Source organism: Aotus nancymaae, unplaced genomic scaffold (genome assembly GCF_030222135.1).
Source record: "Aotus nancymaae isolate 86718 unplaced genomic scaffold, 86718_ANA_hifiasm-v0.15.2.pri h1tg000058l, whole genome shotgun sequence".
Taxonomy (NCBI): domain Eukaryota; kingdom Metazoa; phylum Chordata; class Mammalia; order Primates; family Aotidae; genus Aotus; species Aotus nancymaae.
Window position 1 is genome coordinate 3,651,933 of NW_026988472.1, and position 18,749 is coordinate 3,670,681.

The 18,749-nt window shown below is 36.3% G+C and overlaps 1 protein-coding gene across 1 annotated transcript; it reads right to left on the bottom strand.

Moving 5' to 3' along the window:
- Window positions 1–413: 413 nt before the first annotated feature.
- On the bottom strand, window positions 414–4,647 carry UBQLN2 (ubiquilin 2). Its single transcript, XM_012476106.3, has one exon. It carries the CDS (start codon window positions 4,398–4,400, stop codon window positions 2,526–2,528), a length of 1,875 nt encoding a protein of 624 aa, XP_012331529.1. The 5' UTR covers window positions 4,401–4,647; the 3' UTR covers window positions 414–2,525.
- Between the last annotated feature and the right edge of the window lie 14,102 nt (window positions 4,648–18,749).

The window sequence follows — 18,749 nt, forward strand, 5'->3', positions numbered from 1 at the left end:
TAAAATTACTGAATTTATTATGACAGACTTTGTGATTATGTCAAATTCCTGGCATCATATAATAATTAAACAATAAATCACCATTTCCTAAGTTAGTGTTCTGAGGAGCACTGATAGGCCAAATGTTATTATGTGTGTTTAAAGGGGAAAAAAAAAGGTGGTTCTGTGCTCAATTAAGTTCGGAAAATGCTGAGTTACAAAAAGTTAAATAGTTTTTTTTTAAATTGAAGAAGCTACTCATTAAAAAAAAACACTACCCAACATTTATTGCACAATGAGTCTCCAAGAGAGATTAAAGTATATAGCATTTTGCAAACGTATTTACCTGTCTCCCAGAAGAATATTTTTTCCACAAAACACAATTTGGAATTCTGCGGCAAACACATTCTGGTTGAAATGAGAAACAAGACAAATATGCCACTGACACCTTTATTATTTAGCACTGTTATGAAAATGTTTAACCCATGCAGTCAGAAACTATGTTATAAATTTTGAAAAGGAAATCATATAATTATAACATCATTGATAGAATTTCTCACCTGGAAAAACTCAAAAGGATCAAATGAATATCTCTAAAATTAATAGATTTCAATAAACTGCCAATTTAAAACAATCTATGCAAATAAATTCTTCTCCTATATAGCAAAAACGACCAAATAGGTAACATATTAAAAGCTCCAATAAGCAGTATCAATGTGTTCCCTTTATGTCTGTATTACCTAGGAACGTATTTCTTACAAATTATACAGGATTTAAATAAAACTCTATTGAAGGATATATAAAGCTTTTTAGAAACAAGGCAACATATGTTTCTGAAAAGCAATGCAATTCTGTAGTCCTTATCGTCATATCAATTTAAGAGAATCCCAACCAAATTTTCAATATATTTTTGGGGGAAGATCATCTGGTGAAATAAACATGTCAGAATCGTCAGAAAATTGTAAAAAATAAAAAAGATCAAGAGACAGTCTCACATTAACAGATACAAAGTCCCATTTCTAACTCATCTACAGGCTGGTGTACTGGTGCCACAATGTTCAATGGAACTAAAGGGAATCCAAACACAGAATAAAGTATATACATGTATGACATTTCATATGTTGGGGGGAAAGATCAATATGTTAACAACTGGCTAACCCTTTGGGACAAAAAAGTTAGAATACCTAAATCCATACATCAAGATAATTTCAGATAGGACAAAACATTTTCTTAATAAAACCATATAAGTTAGAGAAATATAGGATAAGATTTATATAATCTTCAGGGGGGATAACCCTCCTAAACACGATCCTAGGGCCAAAAGGCAAAGAGAAAAAGATTTATCCATTTTTAAATTTTTTATTTTTTTTTAGTCATTTTAATGCATTTTTCTCTGTGCACAAGAGAAATAACTGATGAAGTCAAAAGATACACTTTCTTTTATACATAGCAATTAAAAGTAATGCAAACATCACATAACACTTTCGGTGAAAGTTACATTTCCAATTACAAATCAAAATGCATATTAGGGTCTCTTTACGGGAGAAGTTGAGAAGGAAGTCTTAGGTAAAAAGCACTTTCCTGGCATTACTACACTGATCCTTCAGGCTGCACAAAGATTAAGATCATATACAGTCAATCTGCAAATGTTGACACAATGTTACACTGTAAATTTTCTGTACAATTAAATGTATACTTAGAGATACCAGGATAAACATTTCTACTATATTTTAACTGAACTTGCCTAGCCAACATTTTCACTGAGAAGTTTATCAAAGATGCTGTAAGATTCCACAAAATTGTGAGACATACCTAGCTCCAGATACATTTCTTGTATTCGTTCTCATTTTGGTTACACATATTACACTCAGAAATTCTACTGTAATATTTTTAGATGTACAGTTCCAATTGTGCTTACTGTACTGTGTACAAATATAGCAAAAAAGATCAATGAATGGTATAAATCTTACAGCATTTTGCTAGCAAAAATACATGCCAAAGTCACAATAAGCAATATCGTACCACAAATTAGAGAGCTTCAAATAATTTGCTTCTGATTTTAATATCTTCATTCTACATTAAATTACTATCATAGGCTAATGTTTAAAAATGCAAATAAATTGGACATCTGTAGGACAACACTTGTTCACCCAACTGTGAAGGTTGATACCTGTTTCCAAAAATCACAATAAATGCAGAATAAAGAAAGTGTTTGCATGCAACACTTTTGAGTGAAACAGCATTGATTCCCACCATTCAAAACAGATAAGGAAGGAAACTAAAGGAAAGAAGGAAGGAAGGAAACAAAGAGTGAGGGAGGGGGGAGACAAGAGGAAGGGAAGGAAGGGAAAAGAAGCAAAGGAGAAAGGGAGTGAGGGAAGTAGGAGGGAGGGACTCCATCTTAAAATGCATCATATTAGACTTATAACTAGACAGATTTAAAAGAATCAAAATGAAAGTAAAGAACGATTTTGTGTGTGTGTTTAAAGATTTAAGAGCCATTATCAAAAATAAGATACATTTTTTTTCCAGGTACAGAAATGTAATTAAGATGGCTGGGAGCCCAGCAGCCTTTCAATGGCTGCATTGATGTCGCCTCCTGTTGCTATTAGGGCCTGCAAGTTTGCTTCACGGTTTAAGAACCCCATTGCGTTGAGCTGTTCCAGTTGTTGCTGAAATCTGACTTCTGGATTCGGCAGCTGTGGGGCACTGGCTCCAGCCAGAGCCTGCACCATTTGCTGAATGAACTGCTGGTTGGGTCCGGATTCTGATGTAGGACTCGTGGTTTCACTTGGTGCAGCGCTGGACACAGTAGGCCCGGTGGGGCCACCAGAGCCGGTGGAGCCAGGGGGGCCTGCAGGGCCAGTGGGTCCTATGGGCCCAATGGGGCCTATGGGGGTAAAAGGGACTATAGGGCCTATGGGGCCTATGGGGGTGACTGGGCCTACAGGACCTATGGCGGTTCCCAGCACCCCCACCCCCACACCTGGAGTGAAGCTTGGAATCAGGCCAGGTGCTTCGGTGGCTAATGTCTGTAGCCCCTGCTGGATCTGCATTAAAGCCTGCATTGCTCTTGGGTTGGACATGGCTGATAGTGTGTCTGGATTCTGCATCTGCTGCAGGAAGGCTGGGAGCTGCGGACGCATCTGCTCCTGCAGCTGAGGATTTGCAGTAAACAGCGGGCTATTCAGCATCATCTGTGCAGCCAAATCTGGATTCTGGCTCAGCGACTGCATCATGCTTCTCATGTAGGGTGCCGACAGCATATTCTGAATCAGCTGGGGGTTTTCAGTTATCTGTTGCAGCAGGCTCTGCATGCCTGGGGTACTAAAGATACTGGCGACATAATTAGCTGCAGCAACCGTGTTCCCAGTAGCATTGCTGGAACTATTGCCAGACCCACTACCAGTGCTCGTGGTCGTGCTGGTAGTTGCAGAACTTTGGGTAGCTGGCGGTGGTGCCCATGGATTGGGTAGTGGATCACGATTTTCTGTGCGGGAAGGCTGCGTACCTTCCCCAGAGGAGGAACTACTCCCCACAGAGGCAAACGGATTACCCCCAAACTGCTCTTGTGCAGCATTCAGCATCGGCTCTTGAATGTCAGTGTACATGCGCCGTAAAGCATTATAGCCACCTGGGATGCTTTCGAGATTGCTAAGAGCCAGGTCTTGATTTCTCATCATCTCTTGCATCATGGCTGGATTCCTGGCAATTTCGAGTGTCTGCCTCATTATATCTGGGTTGTTGAGCAGGTGACTGATTTCTGGGTTTCTCTGAATCAATTGCTGCATCTGTGGATTAGCCATAATGAGCTGCCTCATCAGATCGGGATTCGAAAGCATGCTCTGAACAAAGGGATTTTCCATGATTTGGATCATCATCTCAGGGCTGGCCATGAGTTGCTGCTGCATCTGGCTCTGGAGCTCCGAGAAGTTGGTCGAGCTCAAGCCCAGGCTGCTAAGGCCTGCCAGTCCTCCCAGGCTCCCCAACCCAAACGGGTTGCTATTTGTGGAAATAGGTGTGGAGTTACTCCTGGGAGTCGACGCCGAGGTAGTGTTAGTTCCCGCGGCATTGCTAGGCTGCGTGGTCTGGCCCTGAGGTCGGTTCTGACTCTTGATGACAAGGTGAACAGTCAGCCCATCATGGATGCCGTGCTGGATCAAGGTATCTTGATCTTTTAAGATTTTTCCGGCAAAAATCAGCACTAACTGATCGGTTTGGGATTTGAAGCGTTTCGAAATCGCTTCCTTAAACTGCTGGACCGAGCTATTCTCGGGCACCGCGAACTCCTCTTTCTCTTTGGGAGTCTTCACAGTGACTTTGATGATTTTAGGCTCAGCCGGGGCAGCAGCCGAGCCTTGGGCCGCAGCAGGGCCGCGGGAGGGGCGCGGGGTGCCGCTGCTCTCGCCATTCTCAGCCATGGCGGCCGCGGTGACGCAGGCGGGCAGGGAAGGCGCGGGCCGGCGAAAGAGAGAGAGCGAGGGAAGGAGGAAGGAAGGAGGCGCCGCCGCAGCGGGCTGGGCCGGGTCGGGCGGGGAGCGCGGAGCACGGTACCTCTGTGATGAAGACTGTGGTTCCGTGGTCCTCCGGTGGAGAAAGGACTGGGCGTAGGCCGCGGGCTGAGGTTCCGCGCTCCGGTCTCTAGGCCTCCTCCGCCGCCGCCTTGTGATCCGACCGCGCGCACTCCCAGCAACTCCGGCAGCCGCTCCGCCTGCTGCTCCCCGCCCCTTCCCCTCCCCCAGTTCCGCGCTCGCCTCCCCGCCCCCTCTGCTGACGCGGCGCCAGGCCTAGATTGATAGATTTGGCTCGGTCAAAATTAAAAACTTCTGCACTGAAAAGAAAAAAAAAAGGGGAGAGAGAGAAACAAAGGGAGAGAGAGAACAGAACAGAACAGTATAGAGCAGACGAGGCAGAGAGGGTGGGACGGAGAGAAGGCGGCGGTAGAGAGTCAGCTTCTGTAAACGACATTAAAAGACCGATGGAAAATAAATATTAGAAATCTATAAGGCAGTAAAAGGGTGAAAGCCTGATTCGAACCGATCCCACGTAAAAGACGAAAAATGAATAATAAAGAACTCTGACAAAGCAAAAAGAAAGGAGGAACACCCCCCAATGGGGGAAGGGAAGAAGACAGAGCAGGAGCATGCATTTTACAAAAGGAGTGCAAATGGTCAATAGACATTAAAAAAGGATGATTAATCTCACTAGTAATCAAAAAAAATCAAGTTAAAACAATAAAATTCTGCTTTTGGCTCATATTGGCAGGGAAAAAAAATAAAGGTAAACCTTCCTGTTGACAGGGACCCCTAAAAAATGCACTCTCAGGCTAGCTGAAGTGTGAATTGTTACAATCACAGGGCAATTTGAAAATAGATATCAGCATTTCGAATGTTTCCACCTTTATTTAGAAATGCCTAACCTAGACACTTACCTAAGAAAATAATCAGATAAGGATGCAAAAATATTTATGTATAGAATGTATATACGTTGTAGCATTTTAAAACGTTATTTAAATATTTTAAATATCTGTTTACATGAGATTAGTCGAGCACATTATGATATTATCACACAAGAAAATACAGAGTGTCTTTAAAGGTATATATGAAATAAACTGTAGTTATAGGGAAATCACAGAGTATTTTCAATTTTGGCTTTGTATATTTCTGTACAGTTAGAAACCATACAAGAATATATGTTACAATATCAAAAATGCAATAAATATATTTTTATTTGAAAATCAATCTTTGAACAGTTTGTTGTATATGTAAACTGTAAGTGTAAAAATATCTGGAAGGCTATTCACAAATAAGTTAATGGCTGTTAGTACAGTTTGCTGAAATTATGAATATTATTTTCTGTTTTATAAAATTTTGAATTTTCTAATGATTTCTGTAAGTATGCACTGGTGAAAGGTATTTTGGGGAAGAGTATGGGTAGAAATTGACAGGCACATAACAGTAGTGACCAACATTGACGTATATACCTAATTTCATTACAGATTAATTAAGAGCAATAAAGATGTAGCAATGCTGAGGAAGAGAACTGGAAAAATAGAAGAAATAATTTCAAATTTGTCTATATATTTCTAACTCTAGGTTAAACCACACAGAAAATTCTTCCCCCACCCCCATCCTCTAACAGGCATCCATCAAAGCACCAATGCTTAAACATTTAACAGCATTTTGAAGTCATTAGGTCACAAATGCCTTAATAAATCTCAAGATTAGAAAAAAATATATATACAGGTATGTTATATCCATTGATTGGGGAATGTAATAATATAGTATGTTTAATATAATTAATAAAATACAGAGGTAAAAGAAAGACTAGCTTTAAATATGTTAATATGTATAGATCTAAAAAGCCAAATTAGTTAGTATTAGGTTAGTGCAAAAGTAATTGTGGTTTTTGCCATTGAAAGTAATGAATAGATATTATTATACAATGGTTTTTGCAGTTGAAAATAATCGTAAAAACTGCAATTACTTTTACAGCAATCTAATACATGCCAAACAGCACTCTAATGCAGTCTTATATATACATATGAAATATTATTTTAGAAATATACCAAACTTGCACCCATGAGGAAGAGGAAATGGAATACGATACAGGATAGTGATTAAAGGGAACTTAAATTAAATATTTAAAAATACTTTTTATCTTTAAAATGAAAGCAAATATGGTAAAATATAAGCAATAGTTAATTATGGGTGGTGAGAATATGAAAATATTATAGAAAATCTTAATTTCAATAGAATAAAACTAGATATTAATGATCAAAGGGTGAACAAAGACCCAACCATTTGATTATTAAAATAAAACTAAATACTTTTGAGACAAAGTGCAACATTCTTATTAGAATAAATTTACAAAAATAATGATAATGAGCACATATACAGCAATAGTGATGCTAGGATTTTTCTACATGTGATCGAGAACATTGTTAAGAACGCGGATTTCTAGACCCCACGCCCAACGTACTGAAATAAATGGTGCACTAGAAGCTGCATTCTTATCAAACTCCAGTTTAATATTATTTTAATTATTATGTACTATGTGGATGAACTCAGACTGAAATTTATACATTCAAAGGCTTTAAATATCAAACAACAGATTGAAAATAAGTGACTTAGGCATTCAAATAAAGAATATAAAAGGAGGGAAATGGGGTGTCAGCGACAGAATGATAAAAGCAAATATTAATGAATTAACAAACAGGACAAGTAAAATTAGTTAAACAAATCTAAGAAGATATTTGAAGAAACAAGCCAAATACACAAACCATTATTAATTGGTGATTGTCTTGGCTTACAATTCCCTCACCAAAATACACATCAGAGGAGCAAAACCATATTCACCCTCTTGAGGAAGACTTCCACAAGTATATTTCTTTGCATTGTCTTTCTTTACCTTAAAAACTACATGATATTTTGACATTTTACTTCAAAATATATTACTTTGAATGTTTTAAGTTACAGTGAAATAAAATGGACAATCTAGTAGTCAAACATACATATCCTCATTAGTGAAAAGCACAGCATTAATTAGCTGAAACAAAGAAAGGGCACCAAGAAAAATACAAAAACTAGTATTCCGTGAATACATTTAGTCACATATGAAGGGATTTTTTTTTTTAGTTATAAAGAAATACTTTGTAAAAATCTTGGTTAATGACAAAAAAAAAAAAGCCCTGATGACTGCATTTCTAGGAAGATAGATATGGCCAAAATATATTTATGACATAGAAGATCTTAACAAACCATGTAAGAGACATGTAAGAAAATGAACAAGGCCAGGTGCAGTGGTTCATGCCCATAATCCCAACACTTTGAGAAGTTGAGTCGGTCGTATCCCTTGAGCCCAGGAGTTCAAGAACAGCGTGGGAAACATTGCCGGACCCCATCTCTACCATTAAAAAAAAAAATACTAGCTAAGCTTGATGGCTAGTGCCTGTAGTCCAAGACACATGGTAGGATGAGGTGGGAGGATTGCTTGAGCCTGGGAGGTTAAAGTTGCAATAAACCTTGATCACGCCACAACACTCCAGCCTGGGTGACAAGAAAGTAAATAACTAGTTATTTCAAAAATTAGCTTTCTTGTTCAGAGTAGCACCTGAGCTTACATTTTTTACCCTCTCTCTTTACCAAATCCCACTGAAGTGACAAAAATGAGAAAAATAATAAATGCCTAATAGTTTTGAAAATGTGGAAAGAGTGCCATCAATAAACTTTTAAATATCAAAATAAATTCTAGATGAAAAACGAAATCACAAAATTTGCAGAAAAATATTAGAGCAAATATTTACTTAAGCTAGGCATGATGGTAATCTGATTAAAACAACAAAGAAAAATCACAAATAGAAAAATTAATAGATTTCATTAAATAAGAATTTTAAACTATATATCAACAATGTAATAAAAATTAAGCAATTAAAGACAAACAAGAAATTTGCAACATATACAACACATGAGAAATATCTATGACATACACACACTTCTTAAAATTTTTTAAAAATAAACACTCCGAGGGAAAAATACACAAATGACATTAACTAGTATTTTACAAAAGAAAAAAGAAAGAAAGAAAAAAAAGGAAAGAAGGAAGAAAGGGAGAAAATAAAGGAAAAAAGAAAAATATGTTATCTTCTTTAAATAGAAAAATACAAATTAAATTAACTGTGAAACATTTTTTGTCTATAAAATTTAAAAGACAAATATAATATCCAATCTTGATATAGTCAATAAAGACTGCCTAATTTTAAATCACAGTTCTATTACCTCTACTTATTTGCTGCATGACTTTGGCAAGTAACCTAACTTTTCTGTACTTCAGTATTCTTCATTTCAAAAATGATGGACTATTTTGGTAATCAAATAAATTAATGTATTTTAACCACCTACAAGTTTTCTGCTCGTAGTAAACACTATACAAGTAATTATCATCATTATTATCATTAGTAGTAGTAGTACAGGACAGAGGCAACTCATAATCTGCTGAGAATTAAGTTACTTGGTAGGTAGAACTTATTTAAAGGGCAATTTGCTAATAAACACTAAAAGTTTAAGAAAATGTGCAGACAAGTTTACTGAGTAATTTCACTTTTAGGAATTTATCTGGAGTCAGTAATTCTTGCTCTTGGAGTCTTGAGATGATTATATTAAAAGTGTTGTCTTCCTGCAGTGTATCTACAGAACCTAAGCGAAATCCCATGATTGTTCCCTACTCCTGTTGATGCATTTGGAGGCAATTAATAAAGTCAGAACTAGAGAAACAGTAGTGTGGTGTTGCAGCAAGAGATTAAACTGGATCCAAACAGACCATGATTTCAACTTCAACTTGGTCACTTACGGTTTTTTGACAGAGTAGTTTATTCATTTCTCTGAACCTCAGTTTCTTCATCAGCAAAAATAGGATTGATACACATACTCTTCAGAGTTGTAGTTACAGGCAGTAAGTACATGAGACAGACAATAATTGCTCTGACACACACCCATCTCTGAAAATAAAGCAAATGAAATAACCTAGGTAGGTTAAATTATGAAATGTAAAAATAAATAACAAAACAACAACACGCAGAGAAAACCTAGAAAGGATCAGAGCAGAGATACAGTCTAGCTGTCAGATATGTACTCTGTTCAAATTACATATCATTTTTGTTCTGACCTCATACTCCCTATAATCTTCTAATAATTTTACTGTTTCATTTGGTTTGCCTATTAATCAAGAATGTACAAGTCAGGCTATCTTGAATGCCCAGAAATTCTAGTGCTAGACATCCACTTTAACCTCCAGGACACAAATTGCAAACTGGAAATTCCTGGGCTGATTTTGGCCTGCCGACACCTAAAACTTAGAAATTTTCCCCTACAGATCCCGATTTCAAACTTCTCTTTCAAAATTAAATGATCTGGCTACATTGGGCTCATACACTTGAAGGGTTGTAATTTGACTAGAGGTGAATATTGGCTGCCTTCTTTAGATAAGAGTTGTATTCTGATTTGCCAGTCTCCACTAGGCCCACTTCATGTATTTCCTTATTTAGTTGCCCCCATAAGCAGTGGAATTTTTTATCTTTTAAGGAGGAGCTCAGTAAGATTTCTCTTTTTTTCACTATATCTCCTGAAGAGTAGAAACACTGAAGCACTGACATGAATTGGAAAAGATCGAGAACATAATTGGGTCACTTCCTTAAAGAGTGGAATATTAGGCCAGGCATAGTGGCTCATTTCTGTAATCCCAGCACTTTGGGAGGCAGAGGCAGGAAGATTGCTTGAGGCTGGGGTTCAAGACCAGCCTGGCCAACATAGTGAGACTCTGTCTCTATAAAAAATAAATAAATAAAATAAAATTTTAAACTTCAACAAGCAGCAGGTGGTCAGAAAAAAAGAGTGGAATATTTGCCTTAGGGGGACTATAAATATGTTTGTATTGGGGAAAACACTTTCTTCAAATGAAGATGAAGATAATGATGATGATGGCAACTAATACTTTTTCTTGAGTTTAATTTTTCCATGCCTCTTACCACCAGAATTATATGACTTTTAGGAATTTCCAGTTGAAAACTGGGAATTGAGAAAATATGAGATGGCAGTGAAAGTCTGCCTCACTATGCTGTGTAGAATGGGGTTTTATATTATAAACTGTGGTGTAAGTTGCATTTTATGAGTGCCTTTCAAAAGAATATAGAAGCACTAAAGTCCTTTGAGATTTATGAGATCAGTAGAGGGAGAATTAAAATAAAAATAAGAGGTAAGAGAAAAAATGCTCAGGGATAATTAAAAATGAGTACTATAGAGGACTGGACATAGGAAAAGCAGAATAGACATTTTATCAGAAGGTAGAAAAGAGTAGAATGTCTCCTACTGTCAATCAACCTCATTCAGACCAATGAGGCAGAAATAATAGACAAAATGGAAGTGTCAGAAGGTGAATATGAGGTCATTAAGGCCTAATCCCGCTAAGAATACAATAGTAGCCATAGGTGATTTTGTAGCCATGAAAAATGCCCTGGGGCTGACACAATTATAAAAATATACAAATAATTACCCAAAGCAGAAGATTCCAAGACAGTCCTATGAAGCCTAATTAACTTATAATAGCATGATTAAGAGTTGACATTAGCTACATTATAGTCAAATAGTAATATATTACCATTGAAAAGATTTTATGTGAAAATGCACCCCAAGGTGCAAATCACAACACTGACAGAAATAAACTTGGCAGCACTAGAAGGAGGTGCTTTCTGCACATGCATTGCATGCAAATTCCCAAGACTCTAGAGTCAGTGCATAAAGTCATGAAAAAAGAAGAAGGTACTTGGGAATCCCCAGTGGCAATAGAGAAATAAAAGGAGTTGAACTGTAGTTGAATTGTAAAACAAATCTCTTTCAAGTGACTGTTTTCAGAAGGCAAATTTATATATGAGATAAATAGGGTGGCTGGCATTTAGTTTTACATGACCTGATGTCTTCAAATTGGCATCTGGGGATGGCACCTATGAATTATGATGTTGCAGTCCAGACTCATCAGACATTAAAAATACCCAGGTACAAATAGAAGGAGAATGCAATGTTTATGGGAAAAGCCTTGTGTCTATAGATGGTGGAGGGTAAAGCAAAGACGCTGTGCTAGAATTAGTTGCAACAACAGATGTGGAAGTGGTAGCAGTATTATCTAAGGCAGCAATCTTTAAACTTGACTTTGTCTACACAAAGTTCTTTCAAACAGTAGGAGGATAAAGATAGTTTAAAATGAATTAATTTCTAGAGCCTTGATTCCCATATATCTTCTTTCCTAAAACTGATCTGCCAGAAAATGCCCCTGAAGTCAAGGCATCCCTTTTCTCCACTTTACAAAATAAATACATACTTCCTTGAAATACCCAGGATTTCACAATAGTACACTGCCTATTGACCCTGGGTGTAAAACTGCCGGGGGCAACAAACAAAGGGACACTTTGGAATATACATTGATTTCTATGTTCAGAAACTGAATAACTCTAATGACTAGGTAATAAATCCTTTTGCAAGTCTGTGATTTCCAATTCTTGGCCTTTGACAAAAATGAAGTACCTAATTGAGTTGTCAACTGTTAAATCATTATTATAATTTACAAAGATTAATCACTATGTGATTATGGAATATTATAAGAAGACCAGAGATGGAGGGAATTATTATGACAAAGTCTTTACATTCCCATCTATTTATTTATTTATTAAATGATTTCAGTGCTTATATTTATAAAAACAATAAAAAGGAAAATACTTCCTAGCAATGAGAAACATGGATGTTTAGGTAAATAAACTAAAAGGAAAAAAAACTCCCAAATGAAATTTAAATTAAATCTTACTTATGTAATTTATATTTATCAAAACTGGTAATATATTTATGTTTTTGGTAAGTTTTGTACTAATAATGATAATACAGAACGATTTTTTCAAGAAGTTTTTTTATTTCTTTGGAGTTTTTAAAAAGTTTATTATTTTAATTGATGTAATTTTATATATGTATGAGGTGTAGTGTAATGTTTTGATATATGTGTATAATGTGTAATGATCAAATCAGGGTAATTACCATATCCATCTCCTCAAACAGGGGATGTTTTCTGTTGAAAATACTCAAAATCTTCTCTTCTAGCTACTTGAAAACGTACAATAAAATTATTGTTAGTTATGATCACCCTACAGTACTATGGAATACTGAATCTTATTCCTCCTCTCTTTCTGTAATTTTGTATTCCTTAACCAATTTCTCCTTATCTTCCCCCTTTTCTACCCTTCTTAGCCTCTAGTAACCACTATTTTACTCTCTACTTCCACACGATCAACGTTTTTAGCTTCCACACATGAGAACACACAGTATTTATCTTTAATACAGAAGTTTTATCCTTTAAAATTAATTTTAGTTTGTATAATTTTTGTGGTAGAGAAGCATAAATAGGGTGATCGATGAAAGGCTTTTTAACATAAAATATATAAAATTAGGACAAAAATTTTGTGGGAGAAAAGAAATAGAGATATTAAAGAAAAATATTCAATATCTTCTATTGTATTTAGAAAAATAAATAGAAATATTAAAGACAAAAATGAACAATATACATTTTTCAACAGTTGAAGAATCTGTTATTATATTTTAATGATGCATGAGGCAGATCTCAAGTTTCTATAGTATTTAGAGTCTGTTGGATACATTTAAAATAGAGGCTGACATGTTAAAAGAAAACTTTACACAAATTAAACAGAGTTTAATTAAGCCAGGCAAAAAAAATCACAAATTGGGCAGCCTCCAGAATCACAACATATTCAGAGAGACTCCAGGGATGCCTTGTGGTCAGAACAAATTTATAGACAAAACAAGAAAAGTGATGTACAGAAATCAGAAGTGAGATACAGAAACAGCTGGATTAGCTACCGGTTGGTGTTTGCCTTATTTGAACACAGTTTTAATACTCAACAGTGTATGAGTGGTCGAAGTATGACTGCTGGGATTGGCCAAGACTCAGCAATTGTTACAGGCACACACTCCTAAGCTAGGTTTTCAATCTTGCAGATGGTCTACAAAGACTCAAATATAAAAGTACAGAGTCCTTTTCAGGCTATATTTAGTTCGCTTTAACAGATGTAACAGTTTATTTCAAAATGTCAATATTAAAAATTGTATCCCAGAAATTGTATTCTTGCAATTATTTAAATACATGATGGCAAACTTTAGATGCCAACTTCAGTATGTTTCAGCAGTTATTTAAATGCTACCATGCTGGCCTCTGTTATATGTTTTGCAGGTCCAAAGGTCTCACTTTTACCAGCTGCCACAATAATTCAGGCCCTGAGTTACTGACTCACACAAATGAAAAAGCAGATGAGACTGTGACAGATGGGAGAATGCCAATTTATTACTTTCCAGTGAGAAACAGCATTGCGATGCCTATCTAAAGTACTTATGTCTATGCATTCAGCACATTTCCCCACTGAAAGACTAAATAGAAAGCCAAATAAAAATCAGAACTAGAAAATTAGAGTTATTTGATTTCCCTTTGAATGTAAATTACAAGCCTACATCATTAATCAGAGCAGACACAAGCAAAATCATCTGAAAGATATATGATAGGACATAGCAGGATGGTTATTAGGTAAACCATGACTCATGAGATCATAAACTAACAGTTAAATGACATAAACCCAAGCTAGTGCTATACATCCATCTCCCAACAGAGATGATCTTGATTATAGGATTGAAAATACTGGAAGTCAAGTGGCTAAGGTACCTTTATCCATTGGTTGCTGCCAATGTTTGCTTCAGGGACCAACTTTTCCCATGCTTTTGTGGCTCATTCTTTCTTAAAATGCTGATACAGTCAGTCAGATCACAGTATACTTATGCTTTAAGGGCCTGAAAGTCATTCAGTCTCCTCAGATTAATTTTACATATGTATTCCTTGATTAGTGATGTGCTGATCCTGCATAATTCTCAAAATACACTCAAATAACTCTCATTTTCTAGTTCTTGAGGTGGAGTGCAGTGGAAAGGTACCTTATAGTTCCTTATATGACAATGTTGCTCAGAAAGTGCAACATTAGTCAAGTAAGCAAGTACATGTTATGGGAGAAGTTTATTGGGTCATGATACCAGATGGAATACATAGTCACACATACATTCACCACATGTAGGTGAAAATTTAGTGTGTGGTGTAATAATCACTCAAAATATATAGAAACAATCAAATAGAGAATATCTGGTAACACCTAACTTGGAAAGAAAATGACAGGAAATATATCCGACTAGATGGGGAAAAACTAGAAATAACCAAAGAAATGATAGGTAAAATAAGCTTCTGTGAAGAAATGCAGCCAGGGGACATTAGCCAACGAAAGACCTATACAGCATGATGATGACATAGGCAGAAAAGGATAGACAGTGAATAACAAGAGTCATGAAATGGAAGATGAGACAAATAATATTTGAATGGTAGTACAATTTTAAATGGGTTTCTAAATGAAATCCAAATCCTCTTCAGAAGAAAAATAGTGCATGTCATGAGGCATGATCTGAACAGAATAAGAATTCTAGACTAGCTTTAGGATTCTGAGAGAAGAGGCAATGGGAGCTTTCCTGATACAGAAAACCAGGTTAAATACAAACAGGTTACAAAATTTTGTACCAAGTTTTGGATTGGGGAAACTTTCTACCAGTCATTAGGCAAAAATAGCAACTCAATTTTTGTCTTTTGTTGGATTATTAAAATTTCTATTGATTTTGCTCAACAGATAAAAAATTAGAATGGAAAGCATAGAAATGAGTGATTTTGATGTGTATAACTTTATGATGTGTATACATTTTTGAATAATGCGTAGATTTTTCTGAACAATGTGCCTCGTGAAATGAAGCAGCCAGCAGAGGAGAGAAGCTAAGTTAGACAGATGGACACAGAGAAAATCAAGTCACTTTTGAAGAGAAACTTTAATTATGTCTCAGAATAAAAGAATAAGCACAATAAATAAGAGAAGGCCCTTGGCAATGGGGACAAGCATATTGGTAGTAGGTCAAAGAAAGTACTTTAGGTCCTTCAGGTCAATAAGAGAAATTCTCCCTGGAGGCTTAACTTTGTAGGTATGAATATGTTCTGTGGAAGAATCGCCTTTTACAATTTTCTCGGGAAATTAGGTAAGTAAAAATTGTGCAGATGACATTGAAGTGGATTCAGAATCTTAGAATTTTCCAGTAGCTGTGCTTCCAGAATTTTAATTGTGCATTACTTCTTAGAACACATTTGTAATTATCCATGCAGGGACTTGAAGACTTGACTGGTCAAGGCGCAATTGTTCAATGGAAACAAAATAGATGAGAATAATTATAGGAATAATTATGATGCTTTGGTGATCTTTAGCTAAGGGGTAGCAATTAAATCATTGCATTCTTACAGGTAGATACTAATTATTCTTATTTGAAACATGGAAAAAATGAGGTGCAGAGCAGTTAAGTCATCGTCCAAGGTCACATGTCTAGTAAGTGGCAAAGCTAGGATTCAAACCTAGTCAGTTTGAATGAAATGGTAAGGATATACATATTTGTGACTACTGATTAGAACTGTAGTAGTCCAATAATAGGAGAACTGGCTTGAAGAGTATGTGAATTCATATCCAGCCACATAGTTAAATTGAAATGAATAATTCTAAAGTAAATTTATTGAAGTATAGCATATAGATAGAAAATACACAAACCATTTGTGTAGAGCTCTATGAGCAGATTTGTGTGTGTGACCAGCAACCAGATCAAGAAATGAATATTCCTTGCCAGTCAAAACCCTCTACTAAGCTTATCACCATTCTAGTTTCTAGCACAAAAGATTAGTTGTGCCTGTTGTTGGACTTTATGTACACAGAATCAATTAGTATATATTACCTAGAGTCTGACATTTTTGATCAACTTTATATTTGTTAAGATTCATCCGTGTTGTTCTGTGTAGCAGTAGTTCATGCATTCTCAGTGATGAAAAAAGAAATACTTTTAACATTTCTTCTAAAAAATCACACAGGTAACCTATTTCTCCTGAACTATATATGTCCTCCAAAATAGCAGGACAATTTAAGTATAGTCAGTGAATTAGATGTACAGCATTGATATGATTTTGCTCTGTGTCCCACCAAATCCATGTTGAATTGCAATTCCGAGTGTTGGAGGTAAGGCCTGGTAGGAGGCAATTGGGTCATGGGGGCAGAGTTTTCATGAATGACTTAACACTATCCTCCTTGGTACTGTCCTTCTAAGAGCAAATGATTTCTTGTGAGATCTGGTCCTTTAAAACTGTGTAGCACTGCTCCTGGCTCTTGCCATGTAAGACAATTGCTCCCTCTTTGCCTTCCGCCATGATTGGAAGCTTCCAGAGGCCTTCCCCAAACCAGAAACCACTACGCTTCCTGTATAGCCTGCAGAACCATGAGGCAATTAAGCTGCTTTTCTTTATAAATTACCCAGATGCAGGCATTACTTTATAGCAATGTAAGAACGGCCTATACAAGCATAGCAGTGAAAAGTCGGTTGTTAAATCAGTTAAATTTCAGTGAACCTGGAATTTCAACATAGCTCCTTTATAAACTGACTCTACTGTCTTCAACTATCAGTTTAATGCCTCTGTGCTTCAGTTTCTTCAAATGAAAAAATGGTGATGACATTATCTATATCTCAGGATTGTGTGAAGGTAGAATGAGATGCTGTATGTAAAGCATCTGGTACAGAGTGTAGAACATTGTAAGTTATTGCTAAATTGGTAGTAGTAGTTGTTATAATTATTATAGATAAGGACCAAATGCCATTATCTAGGCTGACCTGTTTGACAGCAAAAACAGTCTATTTTCAAAAATATATGTTTAGCTATTAATATGTTACATGTAGATTGTGGAATTTCTGCACTTTATATGTTCTATATGTCCAGAATTCTCTCATTTCTTGGAGGTGCTCAGAACTCCATGGGGGATCCATGAACATAACCTCACGTGGGAAGAAAGTTCTCTATGATAATTTTATCTTTGTGTCTTTTCATTCTGATAGTAATAGAATATAAACTATCTTTTTAAAAATCAGATTTTGGATCACGTGATTGACCTATTCACTCTGTGAATGAAAAGAAAGAAAGAGAGCAAGGTGGAGGAAGCAGAAGAGAAAGCTTAGGACTAAATTTTGGAACACTATAAAAGGTCTGAAAGAGGAGTGAATAGCAGAGACTGAGTAGTGAGGGTGGCAGGAAGAAAATCAGGAAAGTACGGCAACACAGAAAGCAAGAGAGGAGAGAGCTGAAGGAGAGAGTGGAACAGTGTAACAAATGCTTTTAAGGGTTTAAGATGAAGGAAGAAAGTCATCATTATGTCTGGCAGCACAAAGGTCCTCAAAGACCTTGCCAAGAGTGGTTAGAGTGAACTGGTTGGGAAGGAGGCCAGACTGGAGTGGACTGAAGAGTGAAAAAATGAAAATGAAGTAGATCATGTAGTAGAAACATCTATCTAAACTTTAAATAAAGGGTAGCAGCTAGAATAGCTTATGCAGTTAAAGTTGCTTTTTGGTAAGATAAAAAATGTAAGATTATACTTGTAGGCTAGTAGTAATGATATACAACAGAGAGAAACAGAAACATGATTTAAGAAAAAGGAAGAGTAATTAAAAACCTAAAGTCCTTGAGAAGATGAGAGAGAATAGGATCCAGAATACAAGTAAGAGTGGTGTTTGATAGGAACAGAGAGAGTGGAGAAGGGTGCTTGGTAGATTTATAGATACAATGCGGCAGGAGCGGAGGGGATATATGAAAGTTCTCATGCTTTTGGTTTTCCCAATGATATATGACGTAGCATTAATTGAGAGTGATGGAGAGTAGGATGGCATCTTTGAGAAGAGTGAGTAAGCTGACTTACTGGGAAATAGCAGGATGCTAGGCAGTATTGAGTACCAACTTGATGTTTTGTGTTCATGAATTTTAAGTAACCAGGCAGCTTAGCTGTGTGACTTTTTCCATTTTCTAAAATGTGCTTTAATTGACAAACAGTAAAAATTAATTCTTCTGGTTTAGAGTGCTATGAGCTTTGATAGAACGCTAAAGCACAATTGATATATCACCACAACAAACAATATTAAAAAACGGTTTCATCAAGCCCTCCCACTATAAAATCCCTTGGATTACCCTTCTGGGTTCCTCCAATCCTTATCACATATCTACCATTGGTCTCCTCTGTGTGATTTTTTTTCCTTTTTTTTTTTTTATTATACTTTAAGTTCTGGGGTACATGT

Excerpts from the sequence above, each read along its gene's own strand:
- UBQLN2 (XM_012476106.3), bottom strand. The coding sequence starts at position 4,400 with ATGGCTGAGAATGGCGAGAGCAGCGGCACCCCGCGCCCCTCCCGCGGC.